This window comes from Lutra lutra, chromosome 14 (assembly GCF_902655055.1).
Source record: "Lutra lutra chromosome 14, mLutLut1.2, whole genome shotgun sequence".
Classification (NCBI taxonomy): Eukaryota; Metazoa; Chordata; class Mammalia; order Carnivora; family Mustelidae; genus Lutra; species Lutra lutra.
In genome coordinates, this window is record NC_062291.1 from 66,299,104 (window position 1) to 66,325,214 (window position 26,111).

The following is a 26,111-nucleotide window of genomic DNA, read 5'->3' on the forward strand; positions in this document are numbered from 1 at the left end:
CATCAGCTAACCAACCACTGACTGAAAACTTCCCGGGAGAGCAAATCTAGTGCCTTATAAGGTCATTGTTCCACCACTAGGAACCTAAACCCTAGGAGGTCTTTACCTTGCGCCCAAATATATTTGCTGTCTGAGAAGTCAACTTACAGTTTTCAGTTTCAGTTGCAACTCAGGGTGGATATGGTCTCCTTTTTTGTCCTGAGATCTATCAACTATGTGAAGCTAGTTATCAGCCATCTTATTAATCTTCTTTCATTCCAAAGAAACTTCTAGTTTTTCCATATACATATGCCCATAGCTAATAAACCATGTTGTCTTCAAGGGGTAATTTCATAAGAATATGAGACTTGTGACAGCATATATATATATGTGTGTGTGTGTGTGTGTGTGTGTGTGTGTGTGTGTGTGTGTGTGTGTGTGTGTATGCTACTATTATTTCAAATCTTGGCTTTCATTAAGACGCACGTGGATTTGATACATGGAATGACCCCATGGAGTGAGAGCACAAGCTTACCAGTCAAAATCAGCCTCTGTGCAGACACAGGGTTCAGATTCCATAGCTCCTGCATACTTCCCTTGCATACACTTACGCTCTGATTTTCGTTTCTTGTATATCCTTTTTGCTCCCATGATGCATGCTTCCCCCTGTAAGGAGACAAAGGATCCCAGGCAGTTGGGTACATAGCTTGGACCCTCCCTGCTCCACATCAAGACACTCGGGGAGATGTTCCCAATCCTTAGTGTAATCTGGACACAGGTAGCCTGCTTTGTCCTAACAGCATTTTACTTTTTTTTTTTTTAACAGCATTTTACTTTTGATGTCTAGAACCCTAGTGTAGAATGCAACTGTAAAGACAATTCTAAGAAGCTTGGAGGGTGTGACAAAAAACATCCTTAACTCCTCATGTATTTGGCAAACCTTTGCTTGGCAAGGTATGAGACTCCATGCTACAAGGGACACACAGACAACTCAGACTCAGCTTTTAACGAATAAATGTACTGCCGACAAATCTATGGTAATTAAGTTCAATTCTTCTATAATAAAAGATTTATGCACCTGGTCATTTACGAGCATATGAAAGAAGAGTATTGCTAAGAAATATAAAGATCCATTTTGCCTCAATTTATTGTGCCTCTGCCCACACGACTTTATAGCACGGACTTTATGTCCATCTACCAGACAAGTGAGAGAACTAAACTCAGTGTTTCTCTACAAAATAAATGATAGCTTTGAATACCACAGTGCCTGTGGATCCCAAAGGGGAAAATAACAGCAATGTAAATGAGCAATGATTTTATTGTTGAGTCTCCAAAAAAGAGTATATGATTTTGGCGGATACAGCCCCAGCTGTCAAACATAGCTATGTGTCTGAAGGACAGAAAAGAGTTTTGTCCCTTGAGCAAATTCCTTTTAATTGGCTCCATCTCATATACACATCTAGATGTAAATATATTCCAGCTGACCCTTGAGCAATGCGGGAGTTACAGGTTCTAACCCTCTCACACAGCCAAAAATCCATATAATTTTGACTCCCCCAAAACTTAACTACTAATAGCTTACCACAGACTGGAAGCCTTCCTGACAACGTAAATAGCCAATGAACCACAGATTTTGTATGTTACATGTATTACATGCTGTATTCTTACAATAAAGTAAGCCAGAGAAAAGAAAATGTTACTAAGAACAATCATAAGGAGGAAGGGCGCCTGGGTGGGTCAGTGGGTTAAAGCCTCTGCCTTCAGCTCAGGTCATGATCCCAGGGTTCTGGGATGGAGCCCCACATAGGGCTGTCTGCTCCGCAGGGAGCCTGCTTCCTCTTCTCTCTCTCTCTGCCTGCCTCTCTGCCTACTTGTGATCTCTGTCTGTCAAATAAATAAATAAATAAATAATAAAATCTTAAAAAATTTATTTATTAAATAAATCTTATAAATTTATAAATTTATAAATAAATCTTATAAATATAAATTTTAATTTTAATTAAATTATTAAATTATTATTAATTTAAATTATAATCTTATAATTTATAAATATAAATCTTATAAATTTATAAATTTAAATCTTAAAATTTATTTATTTATCAAATAAATAAAATCTTAAAAAAAAAAAGAAAATCATAAGGAGGAGAAAATGTATTTAGAGCACTGGACTACATTTATTGAAAAAAAAATTTGCATGTAGGTGGACCGGTGCAGTTCAAACCCATGTGGCTCAAGGATCCAGTGTACTTAGTCTAAGTTTGGGGATACGATGTGTCACTGCTTGACTATAGTGATGGCTATGCAGGGGGCCCCACTGTCCCTCCTTGGAGGAACCTGCAATGACTTCCACATTGGGAAATCAAAGGAGAGATGCTTTCATCTACAAGCTGATCAGCTGGGGACCCAGAATGAAGGAACTCTTCCTGTTAATGATTCTGCGTCCTTGTACCCTGAGTACCTTAGAAGGAGGCAAGAAGTACCACCTAATCCCAAGGAATCGCAGGGTGACAGGGAAGGATTTGACTGGCACCGCTCACCGAGAGTAATTTTATTATTTTATGTCTCCGTTTGCATTGCTCGATAAAACTGAAGATCCTTTCCTCACCCCTGCCCCTACCCTGCACCCACACGACGTGCTCAGATAAATTCTGTTTGGATCTGCGTGCTGAGTTGGTATTTCATTTTGAGTTGTAAGTCTAAGCCAAGCACATTTGAATTTTATCTCATTATATCCTAGTACTATAAAAAAAGAAATTACTTCACAACAAGCCATAAGTGTTGAGTTTGTTCACTGTTGTGGAACACAAAGCATGTAAGAAATCAGTCGATGTAGCTTTAGATGAAGCCAGAGAGGTAAGCTGTGGCTGGGAGGACCCTGATTCCTACACCTGCACGACAGACACCCCATGCCCTCCACCCAGGACTGCCCCTCAGCTCGGCGCCCCCGCTACCTGGCTGTGCAGCTGCCAGGGTCTGTAGTCTTCCTCGGCACACCGTCGATCGAAAATGGACTTGTAGTCCACCTTGACCAGCTGCCATTCGGAGCGGTGGCTGAAGTGTCCAAACACGCTACAGGGTTCGTAATGAGAAAAATAATCACAATCGGAGCAATGCCAGTCGCTAGCCTGTGCTGGGGGTTTACCGCGAGCTTAGCCCAACACTCAACACTTCACACTGAGCAGATCACTTAATCCCCAAAACACAGTGATGAGGAGGAGGGTGACTGTTACTGGCTCTGAATCACCCATGGGTAATCTGAGGCTCAGAGCGTTTCGCTAACGTGCAAAAAAGAAAGTCAAATGACTAAGAACGGGTCCAGTCAGAGCCCAGAACCCAGGTGGAGTCTGATGAAAAATTCACTTCTGCCTATTTACCACAAGAATGGCTGACAAGAAAAAAAAAAACAATTAAGGAAACGATCGCAAGCGCTGCCTTCGATGTGGTCCAGGATTACACACCTAGGTTCTCCTGCTAAGGTCCGTGGTTTCCACGGTTTCTGTGCTATTGCACTGTCCTGCCTGTCCCTGGGGAGGGTGGCCAGGAGGGTCTGGTAGTGAGAACTGCGTCCCGCACTCTGCATTCTCTCCTTACTCAGACAAACTCAGGTATCTAGTCACCAGTCAGAGCCAACTGTGGAGTAAAGCCACAAAGTAGCCTTTCCAGTCAGCTCTTTTTCATCTGCGTTCTGCAAATATGAAAACCGGATAAAGGGGGCACCTGGGTGGCTCAGTCGGTTAATAGTCTGCCTTTGGCTCAAGTCATGACACCAGGGTCCTGGGATCAAGTTCTGCATCAGGGTCCCTGCCTCTCCCCCTGCCTCTCATGAATAAATAAATAAAATACTGAAAAAAAAAAAAAAAAAAGAAAACTGAATAAAGGCAAATTACGGAACAAACAGCTCATCTGGCTCTGTGTTTGGTGGGCAAAAGTACAGCTAAGAGGCATACTAAATTTTTGTTGCTCTTTTCTATCATTAAAAGAAGGGACAAAAAATTAGAAAAAATTAAAAATAATACCAACTATTCATTGATTTTTAAATTTTCATTGATTACAGGGTTGACTACTTTAAAACTTCTGTTTTCCATGTCCAATTTTCCAGGGGATGGGAAAAAAAACCAAAAAAAAAAAAAAACAAAAAAACAAAACCCAAACCCTTCACAGTTTCATATTACAAATTCAAAGTTCATGTTTTGAAACCCTTAAGCAGGCAAGTCATTAATCAAGTCTTTCACAAATTAATGATCATCACTTTCCAGACAAGAATGAGTGCAAATACAATTTCACAAGAACAGATTGTTCTCATGGTTTTTCTAATATAACCTCACAAGTGGGTTAGGTAAAGAGCCAGGAAAAAAGAAAATCCTTTGTGGGGTTTTGATCAAGCTGTGTTCTGTCTTAAAGTGAAATCATTCTTAAATGCCTGTGATTTTCTGTATATTCAGTTAATTATTAAAGTTTTAAATTGATAGTTTTATTTTCTTTTGAAACAATCACGTCTCATTTCCTCAGGCCCATTCAGTATAGGAAGAAATAAGTTGTGTCCTCTTGCCACCAGCCGTCACTGTGGGTGTCCTAATTAGTAAAGAGCCAAGAAAATGGGAACCCACATTTTTCTTTCCCTTTTGCTGAGAAACAATGAAGTGAGATGTACTGACCTTGCTGGCAATTTCAAATCTAACAGTAGTGAAGTGAGTAGGCTTTGCTAAAAACAATAGGTTTCCAGGGGGCACCTGGGTGGCTCAGTCCATTCGCTGTCTGAATCTTGATGTTGCCTTAGGTTGAGAGCTCATGGTTGTGAGATCGAGCCCCACATGGGGCTCTGTGCATGGCATGGGATCTGCTTCCGATTCTCTGCCTCTTCCCGCCACCACCCTCAGCCTCCCCGCCAGGCTCATGCTCTCTCGCTCTCTCAAATAAATGAATGAATCAAATCTTTAAAAAGAAAACAAAGAACAACATGTTCCTGGATTTATATTATGATTAGAAGACATCATACTTTTCCACTTACGTCATGATTAGAGTCTCCTCCCCAGGCTCACCCAGAACCCCATCCACAAAAAGTGGAATAGATGTGAAACTGTACTTGCTCCAAGATCTCCCTTCATCAAAACTCAACCTAATGAAAGAAAAAGATAATAGGCATCAGATCTCAAAAGGAAAAAAAAAAAAAAAGTCTTTTCAGAGGAAAGATACTATCAGCCAGGAGAGAGAATATATTTTAAAAGTACCCGGGGCACTGTCAAAGTGAGCCTTTTATATGAATAAGTATTCTTAATTACATCAGAAGGTAGAAATACCGTTAGCCAAGCAATCTGGGACCCAGATGTGTTATAAAAGCTATAAGGGGAGAGCTGTACGAAACGGGAATAATAATAAGTCTTTGATAGAATTTTTTTTTAATTTGGATATTAGATCTTAGATCTCAATGTGACCCTCTCCCAAACCTCACTACAATCTAGCAGCAGGCCTTACTGGTGATTCTGAGGAGCAATGGCCTTATGAGACCTACTTAGATGGACTTGAACCAGCTGCCTCTAAGTGAGCAAATCCTGAGCGGCTTCCCTCCTCCTGTTATGAATGCTAGCTGACTCACAGAGGAGGGGGTACAGAAGCACTGGCTCCTGAGAGCAAGAGAGGTCTGCAGCCCTGCTGGTCGCATGGGATGGTTCTTAGGCTCTGCCTTTCTCTGTGGATGTCTTCCCCCGCAAGCTAAGCCTCTGTTTCTCTTATTTCGGCAGCTTTCCTGTAGGCCTCCAAAGTAACTAAGATCAGAGGGAAAACCACGCTTTTGGTTTTGAACAAGCTTGCCTGTGGAGAGACCCCCTTTCAAAAAAACACAGATGAAGGAACCTTCTGGAAAGCATGCTGGAAGGGAGGCCTTGCACATCCCTCTGTGTGAGACCTACAGGAAGAGCTATGGTTTGTCACCCCATCCCATCACCCCCACCAAAGGAAACCAAGGAAGGAGGAGCAGGGGAAAGAGACAGGGAGAGATGTGCCCTGAATGGCTGATCTCTGTGCAGACACACATAATGAATACACGTTAAGCTACTCTTAACTTCTCCCCATTGTACCTGACAGGCCACTGTAAGCGGGAGTGCCCTGAAGCAATAAGGAAGATACTAGGAGGGAGGGCACTGACATATCTGAAAACCACCATGCAACTAACTCCTCTCTCAGGGGCAGAATCAGTCTCAATCTTTCTCTCTCTCTCTCCTTCCTCCCTTCCCTCCTTCTTCTAGGAAACTGCAGGCAATCATCTTATTTTAATAGAGCAAAGCTATAAATTATGTTCTAGTAGACGCTAATGTTTTACTGCCAACACAGTCCCCATCCGACAGCCTGACCCATCAGCTGGGCTTAGCAGGATGGAGCCATCCGGTCATGACTCATGCCTTTACCAGAGATGTCGAATCGGGAGTGACGTGTGCTTCATAGCTACCAGGACTCCACCCTGGTCCAGATACAAAACACTGTGCTCCTCTTCAAAGATCTGCAAGAGGGAAACACAGCCACATGGACACACGCCACATCCACAAATGCCCAGAGTTCAGAGAATGAGTCTTCGTCTGAGGAGATAAATCCCTCCCATAAGAGAACAGGGTTTCCCAAAATCTTTGGAGAGACAGTTATAAACAGTGCTTCCCAAGGGGGACCACATGTACCATTGGAGTTATACTAAATGCTTTTAGGTGTGCCACAAAAGAAATCTGAAGAATTAAGAGTTATGTGTTCATATTTATATTCCCATCTCTCTGCAGTAAGTTCTGTTGATTCCCATGGATGACGATGTCAGAATACTGGGTAACCATCCTATTGTGCAACATCTTTAGAAGGAAGAAAGCTTAGAGATACCTTACTCCAACATTCTCATTTTGACAGGTTTAGAGAGATGGGATCTGCCTAAGGCCAGGCATAGAGTAACTCACGGGGCTGGGACCTGCGGCGTTACTGTGCCCTTTCTAGAATGTAATTACTTCAAAGTGTCCAAGTATTACAAAGGAAAGCTGTTCCTGTTCAATTCATAGATTCGCTACCAAGCCTAATGTAGTTCTGATCAAAATGAAATCAACTTGGGGTACATGTGTCCTTTAGGTTTTTCGCCAAATGTGCAGAAATCAACTTGAAGTCAAGTGGAGTGGGGACGGGCTGCAAACAATTTCTGTGTCCTCTCCGTACGAGACATGTGTTGTTTTCTCCTAATTGCGTTGTTGGTATTGCCTTGTCTGTGGCTACACTACAGACATAATTATTTTCCCTCTTGTTTATCTCTTCTACCTAAAAGATATCCCAGGACTACAGATGTAGAGAGCTCTCTGCTTGGTTTGGGTGCTGGAAGAAACAAAATGGGATCCTGGCTCTTGAACTGTTCTCCAGAGGCAGCTTAATAGTCCTAGTTCCTACATGATCAAGATCCCAAACCCCAAGATCAACAGCCCTGGGGTTTAAGCAACTTAAGCAAATTTCCTTCCTGCCTCACTCTTCTCAAACCATGTGAATCATACAGAGGATCTACAAAGGAAATGGTAATTGGACCACGGCATGGACATCTCTGTCTAAAATTTAAAGCAGAGTGTTCTCATTTCTGTGTGATTACCTGTGCATTAGATTTCAATTTATAGTGCTAGTTATTTTATGATAATTAAACGTCAGCAGGTTATTAAAATATATTTATTGAAGTGTAACAACCATGCATTAGACACATATCTTGTTATGATTGCTAAACCTCATTAAATGCTTGTTTTATAAGCTATGGGTATCTAATTTTCATTTAGAATATAGAGAGGAAGCATTTAAGCTAAACACGTTGGTTTAAAGTGATTCCATTTCTATGTTTCCCAACTTATGCACCCTGATGGTTATTACTCTGTCTTCTGCACATGAAATTTAAACATTTCAGACCACCACCTGGGTAATGGCTGTTTCTGTATCACTGCATTCCTTTCTACTCTGACTCCAAGGCAAGAGGGATTTATGGTGGCAACTCAGTGTTGGGGATAGAATCCACCCTCCAGGCTCTGTGTTCCCATATAATAACCCCTTGGGGATCCTGGTTTTCTTCTGTGGAAAAAAAATTCAGTCAGCTCCAATTTGGTCTCATTGTAACTTACAAACTTTCTTACATAGAGGCTCTGAAAAAAGGGTCATTTTTATTGAATGACAAAAAAAAAATCACATTGCATAAATATTTGCTAAACTCAAAGACTTACTTAAGACTCCCATAAAACAAAAAAGGAAATAAACACATTGACGAGCTTTAGGATCTACGTAGAGCCAAAGGAGTTCCCAGAATTTAACCAAGTTGAACAATGTTTATATGTCATTTAAAATGCAGCAACTCGACCCAGGATGTCTGCTTACCTGCCTCCAGGTGTTCCCTGCGTCTGATGAGACAAACATGCTGATGTCGCTGTCTGATAATTCAGAACCTATATTACCTAGAGAAAGCATGTCACCATTAGTGAAAGGAGCTGCTTGCAAAAGCTAGCAATAGGCTCTACTGGCCATCTATGCTGCCCGAGACGGACTGAGACTGTCAACACTGTACGTGAGCAAGGGTTTCTTAGCGCAGTTTCTCCAGGGTCAGTTGCTTGAGTGACTTTTTTCGCTTGCTCCTTAAGTTCCCAGCACAGATATCTAGCTTCTAAAATAAATACAATTTGCAACAGCAAGCCCACCAGGCAAGCTTCTTACCTGAAGCCACTATGATGCTGGGCGCTGTGTCTCGGCTGGCAATGATCCCTGATGTGTAGGGATTCTCAGAGACCTTAAGGTGAAGGTGTAGTGAACAATAGGGCTGAGAAGAGGAGAAATGAGGGTCATAAAGACATGTAATCTAAACCATCATTTAAAGTCCAGATTCAAAGCATCCATGCATTCATCCACCCAACCCATCTAGCCATTCATTCATGTACTCGTCTCCTATTCCACAGGTATCTGGTGTCCACTAAGTATAAGACAGGTGCCAAATTGGAGGGAGCATCTTCATTTTAGGTCTGATCTACTGCCTTGATTGCCATTTGGCCATTCAACAAATATGTTAGTGCTCTATCTGTAAGGCACTAGGCGTAGCTTATGAAAGACTTACATTGACTAACATTTGGTCTCTGCCATTATATGGTACTTAATTTAAGATTTTTTCTATTGACTACCATCAGAAGAGGCTAGCATAACAGCCATAAGATCAGTAAGGAGGAAACATGAAGTTCTAGAGGCTGACATGACTGTGTGTCCAACTTTGGATAAGGGAAGGCTTCAAGGAGAAAATGGTGCCTGAGCAAAGATGGGTAAGGTGTGGATTGCAGGTGAGATGTTCAGGAAGGTAAAGAACATTTCAGGCCTGAGCGATACCAATAACAAAGAAAAGAAGTAGAAGAGTTTAGCCAGGTAAGACAGAGGAGGAAAAATGGGGTAGAAAAATCAGGTAAAAAGATTTGCTCAAGCTGGGGGAGGGGGGGATCTGAAGAAGTCAGCTGGCATCGCTTGGCCACCGCCCATTGGACACATCAGTCTCGGTTGTCCAGAAGGTGCAGAATGACATCTGAAACTCACCTAACGTCTACCAGGAAATCAACACAATATCCACGTCAGAGTATGATCAGAATCCATATTAGTCAATGTAAAAGTCATGCTTGTAGACAAAATGCACTAGTAATAACAATTCAAATGAAAATTTGAGGGACTTTTTAATCTGTGTGCAAAAATCTCGATCAAATTCTCTGATTAAGATACCAACAGTTTTCAAATACAGGATAATAAATCTTACATGAATTTCATTTAAAACAGTTCTGGTACTGAGTTATCAAAAACTACAAGTTTGTATCTGAACCTACATTTCTTTTCATCTCTCAAAAAGATTATTTTCTAATCTTATCGACTTGAGTTTTTGGAATTACCAATGTATCTCTGTTATTACTTTCATTCTGCTCTGTAAGTCTCAGCCAGCAGATATTCAAAGAGCTACAGAGATACAATGATTAAATTTATATGGGATAGAGTAAATGAAAAACTAAAAATGAAGCAGAGGGATGAAAGCGGCCAAAATATTGGTAAAGTAAAACAGTGGATCCCCAACAGGGACTTTCCTCCCTGCCAACACAGAGTAAACTCTCCAGGGATAATGATCATTATAAATGATGGGTTTTGCCTGAAAATGACATGGAAGGGTTTCAAAAAAAGGCATTCTTACTTTACAACGTTTCGTAAGAGTAAGGAAGACTGCCCCTCTAAAAATAATCTTTCTGACCCAGAGGTTTGGTTTCCTCTTGCCCGAGAAGACTATGAGAACAGGTAGAATTGTCTGCTGGGCACGTTCCCCGAAAGGGCTGTGCCGCGCTGATGTTAAGACAGAGTAAAGCAGAGACGGTAAACGGCGCCTCCATGAAAGTTTTCCTGACAGCTGTAGCCTATCAGGATCTCCCCTTCTCGGATTCATAACGGTTTATTTGACCACGTGCAATCTCATATTATCTATGCGAGGTATGTACAGTTTTATCTCCCTGAGAGAGAAACGCTACAAATAAAGAGAAAACGTCAAGTACCACCCTTGGAGTCTTCTGTGGAACCTGGCTTAGCATCTAAAAGAGACAGCCAATAGATGCTCGAAGAATCAAACAATGCTTTATATAGGGACCGCCTGAAAGACCTTTGTTGAACATTTCACTCAGAACAAGGCCAGAAGTACGTTGGGCCAAGTGTAAACCACATCGTCAGATTAATGTTGAGCATCTCCATGGCATTCCAAAAAGTCCAGAACTCCTAGGGGATTAGCCGGGTCTCATGGGCTTCCTGGAAGGTCCCTTGTGCCGCCCAACAGAGCAGAACACCCGTGGCTAAGGGAGCACCCAGTCTGCCATGCTGAGCCAGATGCTTGTCACATACTTCATCACCCAACAGTCCAGAAGATTCCGAAGCTCAGACGCCATCTGACCTGATCAAGGATTATTTGACATAGGGCACCTGCCGTTACAGAGGAAAAAGGGCAATTTCATTTGGCCATCTTGTCCTTTCTCTGTTGGTAGGGCTCTCAGAGGCTCGAGATAAATTAATTTGAGAAGAAAAGACACCAGTTCAGGCTGGTTAGAAGTGCTCTTTTTGGTGCACTTTTTTCTCCACTCTCACATTTGCAGTACTGGATTGCCCCCAGCTGGTATGAGGAGAATATTCGTGGCTTTTTTTCCCCCCTCTTTCCATTTTTTCAAGGAAGTTACATAGTCTACATCAATGCTCAAAGAAAAACAATGTTTAGCGATTCATCTTTACTTTTTTTTAAGTTGAACTTTTGTACCTGACCAGCTTGGGACATCTGTCAAAGTCAAATCATCAACAATTAATGGAGAGGTTTATTATAATGGCTATCAAGGCACTGCCAAATCCTGCAGGACACAGGACAAGGTCTCTAATTGTTATGCATTTTGCCCAGGCAGGGGACACTTTGCTTACCTCTCTTTTTCTGCCTTCTCTCCAACCTTCTCACCCTCTTTTCTCCCTTTACCAACCATTCATAAATATCTGAGCATCTTTCCAGAGTTATCTCTAATTCAGTAGAGTCAAAGTACAGTTAGCCCCACAGGCATCTCTCTACTCCCCTTATCTTTCCACATTAAGAAAATACGGAACTGTACACTGAGACTACCAGGACTTCGTGGGTGATTACAGAGAATGGAGGGAGCAGCGTAGTACATGTTTGGAAATTGCCCTTTGTGTCTTTCCTCACACACAGTCACAGGGCTATCACCAGCTGGTCAAGCCTAGCAGCAACTAGATCCCTCGTCTTTCATCTTTTCAGGATCAGATTTAGAGTTTGAGGATCTGAGGCAAATTAAGGGGTCTATCCCAAGAAAAAATACTCAAAAGCAAATGCACACAGGGTTCTGTATTCAATTCCAGGGAGTTCACAGACTCCTGAAACCTACTGTGGATCTCTAGGTCCCAATGTTTTTTGTTTTTTGTTTTTTTTTTTTTAATTATTTTATTTTATTTTTCAGTGTTTCAAAATTCATTGTTTATGCACCACACCCAGTGCTCCATGCAATACGTGTCCTCCTTAATACCCACCACCAGGCTCACCCCACCTCCCATCACTCTCCCCTCCAAAACCCTCAGTTTGTTTCTCAGTCCACAGTCTCTCACAGTTTGTCTCCCCCTCCAATTTCCCCCAACTCACTTCTCCTCTCCATCTCCCAACGTCCTCCATGTTATTCCTTATGCTCCGCAAGTAAGTGAAACCAGATAACTGACTCTTTCTGCTTGACTTATCTCACTCAGCATAATCTCCTCCAGTCCTGTCCATATCGATACAAAAGTTGGATATTCATTCTTTCTGATGGAGGCGTAATACTCAGCCATCAAAAGAAATGAAATCTTGCCATTTGCGACAACGTGGATGGAACTAGAGGGTATCATGCTTAGCGAAATAAGTCAACCGGAGAAAGACATCTATCATATGATCTCCCTGATATGAGGAAGCGGAGATGCAACGTGGGGGGTTTGGGGGGTTAGGAAAAGAAAAAATGAAATCGGGAGGGAGACAAACCATAAAAGACTCAATCTCACAAAACAGGCTGAGGGTTGCTGGGAGGAGGGGGGTCGGGAGAGGGGGGTGGGGTTATGGACATTGGGGAGGGTATGTGCTATGGTGAGTGCTGTGAAATGTGTAAGCCCTGTGATTCACAGACCTGTACCCCTGGGGATAAAAATACATTATATGTTTATAAAAAAATTAAAAAATAATAAAAAAAGAAATTAAAAATAGAGCTTCCCTATGACCCTGCAATTATACTAATGGGTATTTACCCTAAAGATACAGAGGTAGTGAAAAGAAGGACCATCTGTACTCCAATGTTCATAGCAGCAATGGCCACAGTTGCCAAACTGTGGAAAGAACCAAGGTCCCAATGTTGTTTTGCCATATTATTTTATTTTTCATTTTAACCAGTGAAATCCTTTGGCTATTGCTAGTGTCCAATATGTGTCTGTTGGATTTAAATGATGCATTAACTAGCTACTGTCTTCTTAGCACTGCGGATGGCCAATGGAGAATTACTAACTGATAGGAGACATGTTCCCCGCCCCCAACATGAATAAAATCAACTTCAAAAAACTGTTAGATTATTTGAGAATCAATCAGCTTCTCATTCCACTTTCTCTTTTCCCCAACCTCTGTACTAACAGCCTTTAGGTCTTATCTTCATGGTACTCATATCCCTAGGGCTCCTAATCTGGGTATTACACTGACAAGCCAAATCACACCTTTTATAAATAATAAGGCAGCTGCTGAAGTCTTAAATAGTATCCTCCAAATCCACTCCCTGCACACACACACTCGTGCTGTCTATGATTCTGAGTTGGACCTAGAAATCCTTAGATTTTTAGTAAAGAGTCAATGGCAAAGAAGAGAGAGGGCTGTGGGCCAAGAGGCTGAGTCTGGGTGCACTTTTTTTCTCCTGGGGCTTGGGCACGCTCCTGGAGATTCAGTTCCACTCCATTCCAATATACCATGCAGAGTCACAGCCTGTGTGCAGGAGTGGGATGCGTGGTCAAGAATTTCCTGGGGAAGCTGGCTGGCTAGCTCCAGCAGAGAACTCTCAGCTGAATGCATAAAGACGTCATGGCCTCTCTCCACAGAACACTATGCTTTCCCTGGGGACCCGAAGGATTTGTTACAGACTCGGTTCACATCTCACCTCTTGGGAGCCCAGTCCTGAGGCTTTGGAGGCAGGTGGACCATGACCTGTAATACCCCATCTAACAGTATAATGCATTCTTCAGAGAAAAGAAATCCTAGCTGAGCCCTCCAGGCAATCAGTCTGAAAGTCCTAAAAATACAGCCCCAAATTACTCTGGATGTCTTATTTCTATAGAATGCATTTTACCAGGGACGTTCCGTTTGGGGCTATAATTCTGAACTTGTTCCACATTTGTAACAGCCCTGCTGGAAAATCTCCTTTCTAATCACTAGGCTGTGCTTTCGGTGACACTGTCACTTTCCAAGTACTCACAACCTAAAAGCACTTTTTTATCTCCTCTCTGCCACCAGCTCCCAAGCCTAAAGAAGGTTTTTAACGGTCCGGGTCTCCTGTAGCTCAAAGATTTTCTTTCCTATTTTGTGCCTTTGGCAGATTTTTATAAGTGATTTTGGTCCCTGCCCCGTCCCCCTTTGCCATTTCCTTTTCTCAGCCTGTTTTCTAAAACTCGATTCAAACTACATCAAACAGGGTTAATGAGAGAGGCAGGCCAAAAGACTCCTGGGTGCCACACATCCAGAGCCCATTAATTCATCTTCACTGGATTTTAATGAGCCTACTGATTTTGCTAACTGTAGGGTCAACCTGAGCCTCTGGGCTTCAGAGAGGGATATTATGACAGGTCCCTCCGTGTGGCTGTTGGTGCCAAGGGAAAGCTTCCACTCAAGTCCAGACGTGAAACTCCAACACCACCTGCCAATGAAGCATCGACTTCAGACGAACCACGCCCATCACAACAACATGTGCTGAACATCCGCCATGGGGTTGATCTGTGAGCAGATGCTCTGGAGTGGCCAGGACAGCCTTGGTTCCTCTACTCTCGCCGCTCCCGGTTCGGCAGGGGGAGGCAGAAAAGATAGCCCGACCAGCACACGTGCTGACTTCAGAACACGAGAAGGGTCATAGGTAAGCAAGAGTTGGGCCAAGTTCCAGCTTAGGGAGAGCTGAAGAAAGCCTCTGAGATTCAGGTAATCGGGCAAGAAGCTGAAAGCCAAGGGAAAGCCAGGCTACGGAAATGGCATTTTAGGAGAAATAATGGTGAACACAGGGGCCTAAAACATAAAGGAGTGCAGTGAGCTAAAGGTATGGTAAGAGGTGGTGTCCTCTCCCAGCTTATGTAAGCAAGCGGGGAGAGAGAAGCCAGACAGCAGGAAGGAGGAGCAGACAGGAGCCGGGCCCTATGAGACCTCACAGGCCATGGTCAAGTACTAGAATCTTATTCTACCTGAGTTAGAAAGTCATTAGAAACTTCAAGTAAAGGAGGGGCAACGTCTGAATTTTTAAAGCTCAAGTTGATCTTATTTACATGAAATGTGAGAAAAGATAAATCTAATCTATCGTAAAGAAAAGCAGATTTGTGATTGTCTAGGGCCAGGGGAATGGAAACTGACTGCAAAAGGGCACCAAAGAATTTCTGAAGGTGATGAAATATTCTATCTTGACTGAGGTACTGGTGACATAGGTGTATCTATACTTGTCAAGATTCATCGAATTATATTCTTAAAATGGGTACTTTTTATGTATGTTTTACCTCAGTAAAATTGGATTACAAAAGAAAAGATCTCATTGGCTGCCGTGTGGAGAAGAGATTGCCAGGTAGAGATGGGAGGACCAGTTGGGAGCCCATCACTGTAGAGCAGGAGAGAAATGATGGTGGCTTGGATTAGGACAGTCCCAGTGGAGATGGGTAAGCAAGCTGACACCGTGTTTATATCTTGGAGGCATGGCATTAAGACTTCCTCAGTGCCTGGGTGGCTCAGCTGGTTAAGTGTCTGCCTTCAGTCCACATCACGATCTCAGGGTCCTGAGTCCTAAGGTGGGCTCTGTGCTCAGCAGGGAGTCAACTTCTCCATCTCCCTTTTTCTCTCTTCCTGCTCATGCTCTCTCTATCTCAAATAAATAAATAAGATCTTAAAAAAAAAAAAAAAAAGGCTTCCTGAAACTGGGCTGGAGGCAGAGCAGGAAGCACTGCACTAAGTGCTTTGTGTCAGAGGCATCTGTCACGACCCATTTGTGATGCCAGAGTGACGACAGGCAAGCCTCTTTAGGTGCTACGGTTAATTCTCTCTCATGGGCATTGAATCTCCAAAGTGCATGGTGGGATGTAGGACCACACTGAGGCACTGGACATCCCAAGCTTCTCTGGCTAAATACCATGATACCCCAACTTGGAAGCATGAAACTAGGAAGGTAGCTCTGTTTGTTTGTTTTTTTAATGCTACAAAACAGTGCCTTATACAGAGTAGGCATTCAATAACTATTATATTTCCTTACTTTGTCACTGGCTTCGTGCACTTAAAATAACAACTGGCTTTTCTCCCCCTGTAAGTTGCCGGTAAGAAGGGTGGAAGCCGAGTGGGAGGCTGAATTTTAGACTGCTTCCCTGATGCACACTGACAACTGTGATATCCTTTGCAACTAATAAGGTCAAGTCATGGCATCTTCTTGAGTAGGAGGGTGACCTGCCTACAGCGGTGTGAGATGAACCCGCAAAGAGACTGTTCAGACTTTATGGGACACAGCAAGTTGACTGTGGATAACATCAGAGTCAGAATTGTATGAAGACTATGAGCACTGATGTGTGTGTGTGTGTGTGTGTGTATACACAACCAAACCTTTCATACTAAAACGAAGAAATCTCCCCTCTAGGTTTACATACTGATCTCTCCTTTATTACAAATTGTTTCACAGAAATTAGCACTTAAGTACGCTTTTTTGGTAATTAATCTCCCCCCACTTCTGCATTCATTATTTACTCATGTGTCCAGCACAGGGCGCCACCAGAGCTACTATGAGGAGTGAGATGTGACCCTACAATCTCTTATTTATCATTCTAGTCTCTTCCAAGGTGACTGTAAACTCCTTGAAGTCAAGACTCAGCCTTGATCCCCGTCTTGGACACCTTCATGTAATCAAATATATACATATATATATCAACCATGCTGATCTGTCTACTCAGTGTCCAAATGTAGACAACTAAAAGAAATTCATACTTCAGAGGAGGGATTAGTAAACCTTTTTTTTTAAGAGCCAGATAATAAATGTTGTAGGCTTTATACACCATACAGTCCCTGCCGTGAGTACTCCATTCTGCCATACAGAGCAAAGGCAAGTCAGTCTGTAACTAAACAAGACTGAGTTCTAGTAAAGGTTTATGTAGAAAAACAAGTGGTGGGCCATATTGGCCCAACAGGCCATATAGTTTACCAACCCCAGCTTTCTAGAATGAGACTCAGATGAACTGAACATATTACAAAGGGTACCAATGAGGGTTTAAATCAGTGGTTCTTACCCTAGTTTGAGGCATAAACGCCCCTCAAAATATGACTAAACACCCTTGCTGGAAAACATATCTACAAAAATCTTTAGTTCATCAATTCTACAGCTGAATTTATGCATCATTGGCTATATAACAAGCCATTCACGGGAAAGTAAGGGTGTCTATCCCCACCATACATGGAAACTATCACATTCTCCCTAAAACTGTAATTTGAGGTCCTCCACAGACCTTTAGTCATAACTCAGAATCCTTGATGTCAGCAAGGAACCCACTCATGCCCTCTTACGTCATGGGCCCACACAAAAATCAGCACAGGGGCTCTTTTCCACACACCCTGCCTTCACGCCCAGCCCTGTCCCTTTTTGTTCACTGATTGAACAACGAGCCCTGGAACCATTATACAATGAGCTTGTATAACATCCCCTTCCAGCCCTCCACTGTGCGGAACATTCTTCTCCAATGTGAAAACTTACCAGTAAGCAGTGCACAGGGTCCCCCCTTAGATCCGTGTCCGGCGCCTGTAGCAAACGCCAGTCTCGGCCTTTGTTGTATGTGATGAAAGTCTTCACTTGGTTGTCAATCTTCTTGTTAGCCAAGAACATTCCCTTTATCCCTGCTACCTGGGAAAAATTGACATGGCTGAAAAAGACATCAATTTGAGATAGGATATATTTATTTACTTTAAAAAAAGAAGTGATGGTCAAATTCAGCCGGAAGCACTTGGGAGAAAAGAGAGGATGAGGACGAAGGAAAGGGGAGTAATGCTTAAGTATAATGACTCCCTGAACTGTGGCACAGAAGAGCAATACATCTTTGCCCCTAATGGTATGGTGGTGGTAGTCTTAAGTTTGATGGAAGCTTTTTATTTCCTCTAAGGTAGGTTGGTGGTAGCTCGCAGTCGCCTAGAGTTACAATCTGGTGCTTTCAGTTCTGCTGCTTGGTATATGATATGTAAATATGGCGGCTTTAATTTGATGTTAGGCATAGTACCCACCGTCTTAAAGACTGGCTCTCATTTAATCTTTGCAGCAATCCTTTTGGCTAAGTACAACTTATTCTTTTTCACACATGAGGAAACCCAGTCTCATCCAGGTAAAGTGATTTGTCCATGGTCATGCTGCCTAAGGTCACACAGAGAGTAAGCGGCAGACCTGGAATTTTAACTCAGAACTGATGGCTTCACAGACCATGCTCTTAACAGCTCTCCAAGTCACTGAGCTATGTACAGTCTGGGGCAATTGACAAAGTTCAGTTTAAAGCTCAGGATCCAATTGCTATTGTTTCCCCCCTTTTTTTGTTCTGTAAAAAGATGGCTCTATTAAGCCACTGAAATATACTGAACAATAGAGAACAGCTTTTGATAAAATAAAAATAAAAATATAAACACACACACACACACACACAGATTTTAAACCTAAAGCAGCAGTGGTTTCCCTAAGTTGTGAAGTCATCCCCTCCTCCGTTGCTGTAATGCCTGTTCCCACTATAAATGGTCCTTCTTAATTACTTGGCTCCAACTATATGATTGCCTTCTCTCTCATATACTTAAGGAAAAATACTCAAATTGCTAAGTTGGTAAAGCCACGTGATCACGAATCCTGAGTTGTGGATCATATTTTTCAAGCACCTTCAAGTGTATTAAATGCATTCATACCCATTTTACCCTATTTGGAATTATGACAACCCAGGAAGACTGAGGGCCGGGGACAGCAGGGTCTGAATGCGTGCAACAGCGCAGGTCATCCCATGTAATGCTCACGGGAACTGTGAGATAGAATTACCAGCAGCCACATTTTGAAGATAAGGAAAACAGAAACTTGGACTGAGTGGCTTTGTGGAGCTCAGAAGGGAGTTAGTGGACAAGCTAACAAGCATATTTGAACCCACTTATCTCTGGCGCTTTATAGGAGAACATGAAAATCTTTAAGCAGAAGAGGGAAAAAATAGCATGAATCCATGCCATTCACACAGGACTCTGTGCAACACTTTATACACCGAACTGCTTCTATTCACTTCAAACCTGCCTCACAGCTACGGCCCAGATCCTATGGACCAAGAAACCGATGCGTAGCCAAAACTTAATTGCTGATGATAACAGAGAGCTGGAGTTCACACTCAAATCCGTCTGACTTACAATGTGCTTTTACAAAAACGGCTCTGAATTTCTTAACACCAATAGGCTGGGTTTCGAGCAACAGAATATGTACATGTTACCTCGGCTTCTGACACAGTCAAACCTCATTCATTTGTACCTGCCAGCATGGCATATGGGATAATTTAGAGTTGGGCCAACTTCGTATTCCTTTGAAACCACAAGTTTGTTAAGCAAATAAATACTACTTAGGAAAACAAGCCTCATTTTGGGCAATCGACAACAAGCAGACAGTTTCCTATGCATTGTTGGTCCTCGACAAATGTGGAAGGCACAAATTCCAGGAGCACGGCACCTCCCGACGCTGGTATGTTAATTACCGATAGTCGTTAGTTGCTCACTATCCCAGCTCCATAAGGACGGCCCACCAGGGAACCCCATATTGGTTTTGCATATGTTCCAGAGGCTGTTACATATTTAAATATGACTCAACTCCCAGTTCTTTAAAAATGAAATTTCATGAATCGGAATTTTCACAAGTCATGCTCGTTTTCTCTCTGCAGCATCCTCCTCCATGAGAAACGATGCTGCCTTAGCCACTCGACACTCGAGGTTACAGTAAGTACAGAGAGAATGAAATGATTACCTATTCCTGTAGTTTCATTGCCCATTTTCTTTTCTGCCCTCGCCCTCTTTTGGCAAGAGTGTCAGAGCAGGGTCCTACGTGTTTAGGAACGGGTTCATTTGATTTGCAGAAGCGGTGACTTTATTGGCCCCCGATTGCTTGGCATTATCAAATGCCACTTGAGTGGAGAGCTCCGCTTTGTAATTCATCTTTGGCAGCCTGGCCTTCCGGTTTATCTTGAGGAATAAAAACTTGCCAAAGCAGAGGTAATCCGTGACAACAGGGGATGGAGCTGGAGTGGGTCTGCTTATTCTCTTCTTGTGGCCAAGGCACTTAATCCGTGAAAATCCCATTTGTCGTGTCTTTTTATTTTTCTTGCCTTTTTGGTCTGCCCTGCCGAGATGGTCACCCCGGCGTTTCGGTTTCTCATACCATCCACTGCTCGTTTTGCTCTAAGCCCGAGAAGTCCATCTTTCTGGGGGTCTTGGTGCCCCTCTAGGCATAAGGCACTTTCCTCAGGGGGCTCTTTTGTGAGGTTTCATCTTCTATTTCTTGGAACCTCTAGCCTCTTACTTTGGATATCACTTTGGAAATTAAGGAAGCAGTGTCAGTGCCCAAAATACGGATTGTGTGTGTACTTGTGTGTGTATGTATGTGCATATGTGTGTATGAGGTCTGGGGTTCCATTCAGGATGGGGAGGAGAGGTTTATGTTGCCAGACAACCTCAGTGTTCATAGCATGTGTTTATTTGTGTGGCATGGGTGGGGCTGAGGGATGGCACAGGATGGGGAAAAGTACTATTCTTGGATGAAGATATGCCTTCCCGCGAACACAGTTTCTGAGCAGGATATTCCTGTGGGAATGACACATCACACATCACAGATTCTGTTTTCCTTTGGGGAAAGACCTGTTACCTTACTTACCTTTCTGAATTCTGCTCGAAAATGCTGAGTGAGTTGAGAAGCTACTTATGTTTCTTTGCGGCTCATAGGGGGAGTGTGATACCGGAAGTCTCAAAGGTAATTAGTTATTATTTCTTATTTTCTGATCTCCTAGGAGCCAAGATGCCATTTTAATTAGACTTTAAATAAGAAGTGCTACAGCTCAAACCTCAGGCCACCACAAAGCCCATCTGCACACTTACTGTGCCCCCAGGTGCTAGCTTCAGGATGCTGTCCTCCTCTTATCTCACTCCCCTGGTTCATACAGGCTATCTCCCACTCCCTTGGATAACACACTGATATGTCTCTACCTGCCCACTTCCTTGGTTTTTTGGATGGCAACTCTAGATGGTTCTCTTCTAGCCCAATCTTTCATTCACAGGCTCCACACAGAGGCTAAGCTGGGAAGACCCGTGAACAAGAGTTACTGCTGATTTCTGACTCTAGTGCCCATTGGGAGATGACCCCTCCCGCCCTCTCGGTCTCAGACGTCAACTACAAATCCAAGGTGTCGAAATGTGAAGAGAATAAAAATTATGAATCAACAAGCGTGGCAAGAAAGAGAATGTATCTGTGACCATAATTGCTTTGCGCTTTGGACATAGGCTATTTTTCTGCTCTAAAGAGAGGGTTGTAGCCAGGAGAAACACATATTCAGAGGGAGAAAGGCCAGGGGTGACTTTGCAATCAAGGAGCCCGCTCCCCACCTAAAGGCCCAAGTTTCTTTTCTTCCCTACTGACTTGACCAGGCAGCACTCCTCTCCTAAGGAGAGAGTAGCCTAAGTATAATTAGCACATTCTGTGTCCTGTAAGAAATAAGCCCGGGAAGGGAGAGCAGTTTTCTTCTCTACCTCCCACCCTGGATTGTAAGAGGCACCTTTCCCCAAGAAATCAAGGTCTAAGTGCTTCAGCACAACTGCTGAGCTTTCTCTTTCAAAGAGGCGGCACTCTTCCATGCAGAAGACACAGTGTGTGCCAACGAACAAGCACGGCTCGTCGGTATGTCTTCCTCATGCTGCCCACTGTGCTCAGTCATGCACACGTTCTGTGCATCCCAAATTTGCCAGCCAGGTGGCTTCAATCCCAACACGACCCTTTCCACTTGGCTGGGGTGAACTGTCATTGTCCATTAAGCCAAAGCGCTCTTCATCATTGTTAATTAATATCCCCTTCCCAGAGGAGGGAGGATATTTTCCAAAGCTGTCAGACCCCCCTCTCATCATCCACACCAGACGAAAACACTAGGAATCACACGTCTCAGACACATTCATCCTGTCTCCTTTGCTCTGGCTGCCATCAGGCATGCTGTCTTCTGTTTCCCATCCCACGTGATGCCACTGGGGCATTTGTGCTATTCAGGGATGACAGAATTTTAGGATGCTTGTTTCTAGGCGTCTCTTATGGAAACACATCCACCGGACAAAACTGGGAGGCACAATGTCAGCACTGACTGAATTTAGCTATAACTGCGGACTCAGGATCTGGGTCAGAAGGTGGTGAATAGGTCCAGAGCTATGATTTGTGGATTCTGCTTCTGTTGGCTTTTTCCCAAGACTGTTTTCTTTTTCTTGTCTGCTTTCCTCTACTTCTAGGTAAAGTCTAATACTATTTACCTACCCTTCAATGACTTTCAGTCTAAGGGTTATGGCTGGGCCACAATCAAATACAAGTGCAAATCCTTCCAGAGACACAAATAGTTTGTTAAGAGTTCTGCATACTCTAGGACTCACATCCTAATTCTCCCACTTAGCTAGCTTTGTAATCTTGCAAAAATGATAGCATTTTCCTGCCTCCATTTACCTATGTTTAAAGTGGAAGTAATGATAGTCGCAGCATCATAAACTTAATATATGGAATGAATGAAATAATTATGGAAGGTTCTTTACACAGTGCTTGGCATATACTGGCACCTGAAATATTATCTGTTGTTATTATGACCTTCCATTGACAAAAATCACTATTCAGCATTTTTGCTCTGTGTCCAACTTTCCCCCATGACTCTCCTGAGTGTGGTTCATGGTGGTCAACTGACACTGAAGGAAAATTCTGGTATTTCAATGATTAAACCATGCAAGATGGTCACCCAACACTCTGTCCCCAATATTTCCCTATGTCATCACATGCATACATGTACCTCCAGGGCAGAGAGAGTCACATTTATTATAAGGTTCCAATGTATGTATGTGAACAAAATTATTGAATTTAATGAGAAATGTGCTTCCTTTTGCATTTCCCACACAGACTCATCAACAGTACATATCCTTGATACACAGACTCATACTGTTACACATTACCAGTTTGCCTCTGCTAAAATACCTTAAAGAACACACAAGAATGGCAGGTTGTTGACATGGAGAAACATACAAGCAAAAAACTCACACCATGCTTCTCAGTCACCCCCAAATGTGAACAGCCGTGCACTCCATATGTTCTATCTTTGTTACCCCTACTTCATATGTCGCTCATCTCTGCTCCTTATTAATTCATTTATGGATTTTCTTACTTTTCATTTATCTCTAAGCACTCATTGTTCATCGCAATTCTACTGGGAAATTCATGCTGGATGGCTTTCGGCTTCCTGCTAGCCAGAACAATCAGATTTAAGGAACATTTGCGCCAGGTTCCATGTCAGCCAATATTCTTTCTATCTAGGTAATCAGCAGATATGGCACCACCGTTCTGATCATATCAATTTCAATTCAAGTTGCTGCGAACTGTCAGGCTAATAAAACCAAAGACTCTTCCTCCCGGGCCCCAGGATGCAGAACACCTTTACATAATGCAGTCATACCACTGCTCACAGTGATGATAATAAGAGCCAGCAGTTTCCCTATGGACAGGCAACCATGAGAGAGACACAAAAGGGAAACATAAGGATTAACCAAGAAATGATCTGCCATGTCCAGAAGTCACCCTGTTTCCTCTTCTCGTTGCATACCTGTTAGCAATATCTGAATTCAGAAAACACTTCATGAAAACGGGTGTAAATAACCGAACATTGCAAACTCGTTCCTGTCCAAATCTGTCATCTTTTCCGTCATCAAGGGACCAATTAGAATGGTCTCTGTTTTGGCAGAAAACACAATTCATCCCGGAAAAAAAAAAAAAAAAAAAAAAAAAGTCTTCCACAATGCTTGAAAAGAGGGAGAAGTTAAACAGAAAGGGAAAAATGCAACCCGAAAATGAGAAAATGTTTTTGGGAGAACAGGGACAAAGTCAAGGCCAGGGAAGCAAACTGGGTGACGGATCTGAGACAGCTGCTTTGACTTCTTATCAGACTTTTGAAGCTAGATATTTCCATGGTAAGTGCTAGAATCAGCCATGAAAATGCATGGCATTTCAACAAAACACACTTACAATTTAAATGTTTGTATGACATTTACAAATAAGGAAAGAAATGTGGCAATTTATACTTGTTTATAGGAAGATGACTGGATGGTGTTAAGCAACATCCTATGGCCGTGCTAAGAGCAATATGGGAAGAAACAAGGATCCAAAAGTGTTGGATATTTAAACAACGTGGGCAGATTTTAAGACTGTAAGAATAGAACATCGTATGGGGGCTTAATCTCATTGGAATATAATATTAGTTATGTTATCTATAATTTGTTGAGCATTGATAGATTTTTTGCACTGTTCATAGTATATATAGTAAGATGATTAACTTAGTAATCCCCAGAAATTCTATCAAGTAGGTACCATGTATATAGCTCCATATTTTAAATAAAAAAACTTAGGCTTGGAAGTTCTTGGCTTTTCCTCTAGAATTCATACATGTGGTATAGCTAGGATTTAAATCCAGGCAGCCTGGCTCCAAAATTTATACTTTAAATCACAATTTTATCCAACATGAATTTGAAACTAAATCACCAGAATATGTAAATGTTTTCCAGAATACATGTTCCATTCGAGGCTGAGATATAGGATACTACTATATTTATCTGGAACATAAGCAGGAAAAGAGTGGAAAAACCTTGTGAATGTGTAAATAAGTCTTCAGTGCATTTTTCTAAATATATACACACTATGTCTCATGCTAGTTTGGGCTCTGAATGGGGTATATAAATTCATTAATATGGCTTTATACATACAGAGAAGTTTAGATACTAGAAGAAAATCCCGAAGAGCTCTTAAAGGAGAAAGGGGGTAGACAGCATTAAAAGGAATTACAATGATAGGTTTTAATTTGTTAAATGAAATTGGTTCCTTTCTTTGATATACTGGATATCATTCCCTTGCTTCTCATTATACAAACAAATCTCTTGACTCTATGAACTTGTACTCAACCAAAAGACAGCATCATTAGGACTATATATATTTGAATCAGTTTCAGATTTTTTGTTTGTTTGTTTCAGATAGGATACAGGTAAATGAGTACTTCCCAAATTCTGAATACATTTTGCAACAGCTCATTATAACCCATTATAAATCCTCATGGTACAAAAGTAGACTGACAAGTGGCTAAAATCCATCCCCAAATAGCAGCATGCTTTCTACCTAGCCATGCTTTCAACAGCATTCAAGTGTTGTTATTTGTTATGAAAGCTAAATGATCGAACATATAGGAATTTTCTTTTGTGCCCCAATCATTTTGAGAAACAAAGGGCCAAAGTTGTTTTAGGGAAATGAGGCAAACTCTATTTTTTTTGTCTCTGCCTCCCCCTTTCCCATTTAGGAGAGAAAGACTTATCTATCACTTTGTCTCACTCACTGGTCCTTGAGGAGATGACAAATAGTGGAAGTTATCAGGTCAGAAAGATATTCAGGTCCAATGGGAGTATCTTCTAGTTCAACACAAAGATATCCCCCTCGTTAGTTCTTCAGAGGGAAAAGGAGGATGCCCACTGCCCCTCTGCTCAAACTCCGACACCTTGTTTGCCTTCAATATTATTTTCAAATTTTATATTAGGATCATTCTTGTTCAAACCTTTCAACTGTTTGACTGCTTCCCCAGACACTCTCTCCAGGGCCCCTGAGACTTCATGGACTGTGGACTTCACCAAGAAAGGATTCCTAGAGAGGTGTTGGGTGGAATGCAAATTAACCAGTAAAAATGTTCTACAAATCCTCCCCTCTCCCAAACGAAATGAGGCCATGTAAGGAACTAGGAATTAAAATGATGGAGGCAACAGACAACCGTGGGCCCTCACCCACCGGCCCAGGCACTGCAGTGGCTCAGGACGACACATGCCTTGTGACATACCTCATAGAGGTCGATCATGATGTTGCCCTCTGGACCCCTGCTGCTCTGAACGTTCTCCAAGGCCAGTGTAAAATAGACCCCACGGGTGTCTGAGATATAGAGGTTGTAGGTGTCATTTTGGTTCCATTCTTGAACCGCTGCAAACACTTGATTCTCATCCGTGCTGATGACATGCATGTCCTAAAGAAAGACACAGAGAAGTAAGAAGGATGAAGACGCTTCTACGTGAACATGGCATGTGTCCA

General features: G+C 42.4%; 1 protein-coding gene across 4 annotated transcripts in view; it reads right to left on the minus strand.

The window, feature by feature from the left end:
- SORCS1 (sortilin related VPS10 domain containing receptor 1) overlaps positions 1–26,111 on the minus strand; it is a 497,958-nt gene that overhangs the window by 84,262 nt on the left and 387,585 nt on the right. For all 4 annotated transcript variants that reach the window (XM_047703168.1, XM_047703167.1, XM_047703165.1 and 1 more), the window contains exons 9-16: positions 25,867–26,046; positions 17,478–17,624; positions 8,674–8,776; positions 8,341–8,417; positions 6,381–6,472; positions 4,988–5,095; positions 2,931–3,048; positions 515–645 (exon numbers count right to left, since the gene is read on the minus strand). In XM_047703168.1, coding sequence (XP_047559124.1) covers positions 515–645; positions 2,931–3,048; positions 4,988–5,095; positions 6,381–6,472; positions 8,341–8,417; positions 8,674–8,776; positions 17,478–17,624; positions 25,867–26,046 — 956 coding nt within the window. The remainder of the gene's footprint in view (positions 1–514; positions 646–2,930; positions 3,049–4,987; positions 5,096–6,380; positions 6,473–8,340; positions 8,418–8,673; positions 8,777–17,477; positions 17,625–25,866; positions 26,047–26,111) is intronic.